This window comes from Scyliorhinus torazame, chromosome 7, assembly GCF_047496885.1.
Source record: "Scyliorhinus torazame isolate Kashiwa2021f chromosome 7, sScyTor2.1, whole genome shotgun sequence".
Taxonomy (NCBI): domain Eukaryota; kingdom Metazoa; phylum Chordata; class Chondrichthyes; order Carcharhiniformes; family Scyliorhinidae; genus Scyliorhinus; species Scyliorhinus torazame.
Window position 1 is genome coordinate 112,449,127 of NC_092713.1, and position 7,252 is coordinate 112,456,378.

The 7,252-nt window shown below is 45.7% G+C and overlaps 1 protein-coding gene across 2 annotated transcripts in view; it reads right to left on the minus strand.

The window, feature by feature from the left end:
• Positions 1-6,826, minus strand: part of abl2 (c-abl oncogene 2, non-receptor tyrosine kinase) — a 149,245-nt gene extending 142,419 nt beyond the window's left edge. For both annotated transcript variants that reach the window (XM_072511273.1, XM_072511274.1), the window contains exon 1: positions 6,309-6,826. In XM_072511273.1, the coding sequence (XP_072367374.1) occupies positions 6,309-6,480 (172 nt within the window). In that variant the 5' untranslated portion in view covers positions 6,481-6,826. The remainder of the gene's footprint in view (positions 1-6,308) is intronic.
• Positions 6,827-7,252: the final 426 nt, after the last annotated feature.

Consider the following 7,252-nt stretch of genomic DNA (forward strand, 5'->3'; position numbering starts at 1 on the left):
TATTTCTTTTAAATGTAGATGCCTACAGTCAGAGTTCACTTCACTTACTCACAGACTACTCAATCTTAGCCTATCCATTGGATCAGAATTAACTGTCAGGTCTTAAAGCATAATCACAAGGTAGGAATACTCGAGCAGATATTTTCAAACACAGGGTCTGGAGGGACACGGCGTTCCCGATCCCGCAAGTGCCCAAAGGCCACGGCCAGCTTTCAAGAATGCCGGCTGCGGCCAGCTTTCAAGAATGCCAGCAGTCCCGTGCATGCATAGCCCCTCAGCCTATGCTCAAGCCCGGAGCCCAGCGGGCAGACGGCCTCCTCCAGACATCAACATGCTGACCCAGGGGCAGATGATTTTTATTTTATTTTTTTAAATTTCTGTTTCCCAGACTGTGGCCCAGAAACCTGGCAACATGGCCTGTTTTTTAAAATGCAGGTGCTGCAGGCAAGGCCAGCATCCCCAACTGCCCTTCAGAAGATGAAGACCAAATTTTTTGAATACGAGTGGCTTGCGAGGCCATTTCAGAGGGTTGTTTGGAATTGTTCGCGCATCCCCTTGTCATGTACATATGCACAACCTCATCATGCATGCTGTATCTTGCAGTGACATTGCGATTAGGGTCTGCTTCAAAACTACCATCTGCTCTAAATAGTCCATAATTAAAATTAGCCTCAGTTATAGCTAAAAGCTGAGAAAACCTTTACACTGCTCATGCAAATCCTGCAGTGAGGATTCAGTAATGCAGCTGGCACCCACAGTGTCAAATACAAAATTAAGGTGGAAAACAGAGAAGCATTTTTACACAGTTTGCACAACATTAAAATAATTTTGGCCATGTCTGCATGGGCTTCACCCCCACAACCCAAACATGTGCAGGTTAGGTGGGTTGGCCAAGCTAAATTACCCTTTAACTGGAAAAAAAAAATTGGGTACTCTAAATTTAAAAAAAAAAAAGGTCATTTTGGCAGCTCAGTTTATGCACAACCCAACATGGGCCTGGACTAAAACTTCAAATGCTGGACAATCTCAGCAGGTCTGACAGCATCTACAGGGAGAGAATGGAGCTAACGTTTCCAGTCTGGATGACTCTGTCAAAGCTTTGACAGTCATCCAGACTCAAAATGTTAGATCCGTTCTCTCTCCACAGATTGTGTCACACCTGCTGAGATTGTCCAGCATTTTTGTTTTTTGTTTCAGATTCCAGCATCCGCAGTAATTTGCTTTTATCTTACCGACCTGAACTATGCAGGCCAAGCTCAAGCTGAGCTGAACCCCACTAGGGTAAGAGGAGATCACTCTAATTAGTTGAAAGGGGTGGGCAAAAAGGATCATAACAAGCAATTACCAAAGTGACCCCCCCCCCCCCCACCCCCTCTAAAGAGTAAATACGGCTGTTTGGCAATGACAAGGTTGGTTAGGATACCCAATCCTTGCTCCCAGCTAACAAGATAGCATGTCATCAGACAGTGTACAGGCTCACATAAATTCTCCTGGCAGCACCTGTGGAATCAGACTTCAGTGTGATGCAAAGCCCTTGGAAAGGCAGATAAATGTAATGGCAAGGACAATGCTGAGGTACACATCTGCAGCTCTTACACATTCACAGTGACTGGTTCATTTTTGGGCAACTGTATGATATTGCAGCTTTAAGTCACTGAAATTCAATGGACAGATGGAGATTGAGTTGCAAGAGAACGTGTGTCTGCAGACTTACATTTTTGTAGATATTTTCTTAAAATGCTCAGTGTTCATTCACAAAACTGAACATAAACTAGCCACTAGCCAAGAATATTGTTGGAGTGCTTGCGATTTACTTTGCTTGCAACCTGATAATGTAAATGAGATACAAACTAATATCAGGGCAATAATACTGTGGCCTGAAATAATCGTTCAAAAATACATACCACTTTGGAGCAAACAAACATCACATTCATCCAAAAATCAGGCCCATGCTAGTCACCATAAACTAAGTCAATTACATCATCCAAATGAGCATCGCTTGGCTAAGTCTCATTCGGCAGCAGTTTAAACTCATCAGTAAAAACAAATCAATCCAAGTCCCTCCCACTAACCTGTACCAAGTCCACTATATTAGAACAAGTATTCAGCCCCTCCCAGATCAACTTGTCTCCACCCTCACGCAGATCAGCCATCCATCCCAGTCATTTCACTCAAAACATGTAAAAATGGTCCTACCATGCATGCATCTTGCTGTGTACCAGTGCTGAATTGACCATAAAAATGCGTAAACGTTAATACATAGCTCATAAGCTCGGCATTTTTAGTTCTCTTTTGATTAAAATAGGTCAGCCAAACCTTCAGGAATAAGGGTTTCATGTCACGAATACATCAAGTCTATCGTCAGCCAATCTGGAAACTTGACGATTTTCTCCTCCCTAACTCAGGACTTCCAAGATCAACTAAAGCTGTTCTTATTGAAGGTTGTTATTGAAGGTTACTCTCCAAAATCAGTTGCTTTCTTGGACAATCAGTTGCTTTCTTGGACACACTCGTCTCCATCAAGGACGGTCACCTCAGCTTTTTGCTTTACCACAAACCCACGGATAACCTCACAATGCTCCACTTCTCCAGCTTCCACCCTAAACACATTAAAGAAGCCATCCCCTATGGGCAAGCTCTCCTTATACACAGGATCTGCTCAGACGAGGAGGAGCGTAACAGGCATCTACAGACGTTGAAAGATGCCCTCGTACGAACGGGATATGGCACTCGACTCATCGATCGACAGTTCCAATGCGCCACAGCGAAAAACCGCACCAACCTCCTCAGAAGACAAACACGGGACACAACCGACAGAGTACCCTTCGTCGTCCAGTACTTCCCCGGAGCGGAGAAACTACGACATCTTCTTCACAGCCTTCAACACGTCATTGATGACGATGAACATCTTGCCAAGGTCATCCCCACACCCCCACTACTTGCCTTCAAACAACCGCGCAACCTCAAACGAACCATTGTTTGCAGCAAACTACCCAGTCTTCAGAACAGTGACCACGACACCACACAACCCTGCCATGGCAATCTCTGCAAGACGTGCCAGATCATCGACATGGATACCACCATTACACGTGAGAACACCACCCACCAGGTACATACTCGTGTGACTCGGCCAATGTTATCTACCTCATACGCTGCAGGAAAGGATGTCCCGAAGTGTGTTACATTGGCAAGACCATGCAGGCGCTGCGACAACGAATGAATGGACATCGCGCGACAATCACCAGGCAGGAATGTTCTCTTCCAGTCGGGGAACATTTCAGCAATCAAGGGCATTCAGCCTCTGATCTCCAGGTAAGCGTTCTCCAAGGCGGCCTTCAGGACGCGCGACAACGCAGAATCGCCGAGCAAAAACTTATAGCCAAGTTCCGCACACGAGTGCGGCCTCAACCGGGACCTGGGATTCATGTCGCATTACATGCATCCTCCACCATCTGGTCTGCGAAATCCTACCAACTGTCCTGGCTTGACACAATTCACACCTCTTTAACCTGAGGTTACCCCATCTCTGGATCTGTAAAGATTTAATCACCTGCTAATGCTCGCATTCCAAGCATTGTCTGGCAGCTTTGAATTTCTCTCTCTATTTGTTTCTGGAACATACCTCTTCATTCACCTGAGGAAGGAGCAGCGCACCGAAAGCTAGTGACATCGAAACAAACCTGTTGGACTTTAACCTGGTGTTGTAAGACTTCGTACTGTTCTTATTGAAGTTAGGTCCTTTGGGGCCTGCCCACCTCCTCAATGGCAGGAATCAAGACCTGCCTCCCTAAATCATTGTGTACAAGCTTTAAACCTTGTTCATAACAAACTGTAAGAAGTCTTACAACACCAGGTTAAAGTCCAACAGGTTTGTTTCAAGCACTAGCTTTCGGAGCGTAGCTCCTTCCTCATTTGAAACATTTGAAACAAACCTGTTGGACTTTAACCTGGTATCGTAAGACTTCTTACTGTGCTCACCCTAGTCTAACGCTGGCATCTCCACATCATCATTATAAACTGAGCATTATTCCAAATAAACCATGGTTACTTTTTTCAGCATTGGTCTAGCTCATTAATGCCTTCATCAATTCATCATTCTCTACCAACGACAATTGGAAACTGAATGGTATATTTGTCATTTGTCATCTGAAAAGCTTTCCAAGTTTGCTAGAAAATCCCCATCATCTGCCCAATACCTCTTGGAAGTGTCTGCGCTACTCAATTCTCCTGCCTTTTCCCCCCCCATTGCTCTTTCTAATGCAAGACTGAATAACGTCAGCAGCAGTGCACGCTGATCAGAGTGCCTTTCTCAGCAATATTCACTACGAGCAGTAAGGTGACAACCATCTGCCATTCCCTCCTCCATGTTAATAAAAGATCAATTAACAGCCCAGTACCAAAATATTTGGACACGGACTTGCATCAACAATTTTCTATCCAACACCCCAAGTGTACAACTACAGCAGTCCTGCCACTACGTGCTCAGCGAGGCCAGGTTCTTCCCATAAAAATGGCAGAATAAAGCAGTCAAATATTTGCCTTTTTTGGTCACTTCTAATTTCCATGGCATTGAGAATAAGCTTGCAAGCAAGGTTGCTTGTCATTCATAGGGAGGCCATGAAGAAATGGAGGGAAGCAGATTTAAGAAATTAACTCCTGAAGAAATTAAAAGAAATTAATTGGAAGATTTCCCTGGACACCTTAATGAAAAAAATTGCAATTCAGAATCACTATAGTACTTTAGCGTCATACATACATATTTCTCTTTTGTAACCCAGAGATTATTAAATTGAAGCTCCAGTAAAGCACAATCTTTTACATTATACATTTAGCGGAGGCTAATTTTTGTAAAACATCCCAACAGCTTTGTGAAAAGAATAGTTACGTGAAGCAAGTGGTCCCGCAAACCACGGACACCCACTGCATAAATTCAACAAGACCCAGCAATACACTATTCAAAACTTCCACTTGGCCTTTCTCCACTATCACAGCTTCTGAAAGTCTTAATGCAGCTTCTCAGACACATAAGCAGAGCTGCCCTACTCACGTTTTTACCTCTGGTCTCAATATCACCTCACCATGTAAACCCATAGTAAAACCACTGTAATGACAGAACACACAGTAAGAAACTGCAGCATCAGGCTGATTAATGTACTACTTTAAAAAGATATCCTACACACAAAAAAATTAATATTCAACAAAACAATTTAAGTCATTAAAAATATTTAGTGCTTTATCTCAAAAATGCAAAGATATTAACAAAAGGTACAGAACAACCTGTATTTCTTTAACCCCTTAAACGTAACAAAACATCACAAATTGCTTTAACATGGCACCAAGCCACTCAACGAGACATTTTTATGTTTGATCAAAGATATCAAGGAACATTTTAAAGGAAAGGAAAGCATAACTTGGGGGCCAGGCAGGTAAAGGACAGCCTATGGTGGAGCGATGAAAATCAAGGATATTCAACAAATCAGAAGTGGAGCGCAGGTATCTCAGATGGTGATGGGGTTACAGATTATAGATAGAGAGGATGTCACAGAGGGTTTGAAAACAAGGTTGAGAAGTTTGAAATTGAGGCGTTGTTTAATTGGGAGCTGATGTAAGTCAGTGAGCATGGGACTGGATAAGTGGGAATTGATGGGTGTTAGGACACAGGCAGCGGTTTACCAGTAACATGTAAGTGCACTGGAATCGTCAAGTCTAGAATTAACAATGGTATGGGTGAGTGCTTCAGCGGTGGAAAGCTAAAGGGGGGGGGGGGGAGAAGACGGGACGTTGAAGCAATATTACAGAGGTGGAAATAGACAGTCTTACTGAAGACGTGTGTGTGGGGGCCACCATACAACACTGAAAATGTTGCAGCACTATCTGCGACCACAATTAAAACCATTCATTGAGCCTTGAATTTTGTTTCTCACATGCCAGCCAGCCACACTGACCTGCAATCCTGCGTGCGTCCCAAAGACAAACCCAAATGAAAATGGATAATTGCCTTTTAAGTGAAATTAATGACCATCCAAAGGTGGGATAAACAGCTTTCAGATTAACAAAATAAATGCGTACAGCTCCATTGATTGCGATCATTTGGAAAATCTTTGCCACAATCAACAACGGAGCTGAGCCACAGTAACTACAGTGCGGGTTGTCATTGTTTCCCACGAAACCACAAATAGTGAAAGGAGAATGTCATGAAATATAAACAATGGGCAGTGGATTTGCCTATAATCCTGCTATAACTAAAAGTAGTTGCATGTACCTCCGGCACCGAAATACGTTTCGCTCGACATTAACTGCAGACTTACCGTGGTGAGTGAAGATGTTACAGGCGGCCTCACTGCCCCTGACTGCTATGTCTCGCCTCCTTCCACCTTGTCCGGGCCTCGTTGTGCCAACCCTACCCCGACCCGGCTGGACTGTCTCCCCGCCGACACCAACACCAGCAGCCCCGCCGACGCGGGCCTGTTGTTGCCCCATCCCCGGCCTTTCCAAGAGCGTCCGCCACGAATCCCGCTCTTTCGGAGCCGTTTCTTTTACATCCTCCCTCGCTGTCCTCTTCTGCTGCCCCGCGGGGTTATTGTGTCGCTCTCTGCCCGGCAATCCCTCCTCCCGATCTAGGCGCACAGGTCGGCTCGCCGCCGGGTCCCGGGCCCCTTCCCTCGGAGAACAGGGGAGGGACGGAGGGGGTCGGGCGTTGTTGTCTCCTTAACACACAGCACTTATCTCCGGTGAGACCACGGCAGAGGGGAGGGGGGCCCCGCAGACAGGGACTGCTCACTTCCCCCGACTGCGTATACGCCCCCGTCCCACTGCAACTGCCTGTGCCTCGAGCCACAACGAGGCGCTCTCTTCACGGTCCTCCAAGATGGTCCTCCAAACAACTCCAGCGCCATTGGCCCTCCCACACTCTCCTCTGCCACTAGTCCTCCGAGATAGTCCTCCAAGCCTCGCCTCTGCCACTGGTCCTCCGAGATAGTCCTCCAAGCCTCGCTTCCGACACTGGTCCTCTGAGCCGCTCTGATGTTTCTGTTCCCAATTAATCTTCCGCCGACGGTGGCACGTGGCACTAGAAGTGACGGTTTGCATGGCGAGTTGTGAGTTTGAGAGGACAGAGCATTCCTATTAAAAGATTAGACCGCCGTGCCACGAGATCTATGACCGGGATTGCTCTAAATTTCAGTTGGAAGCGTTGGGTGTGGGAGGGATTTAGAGTCAGATTAATGAGGCTTCAGTGGAGTTTATTCGGATT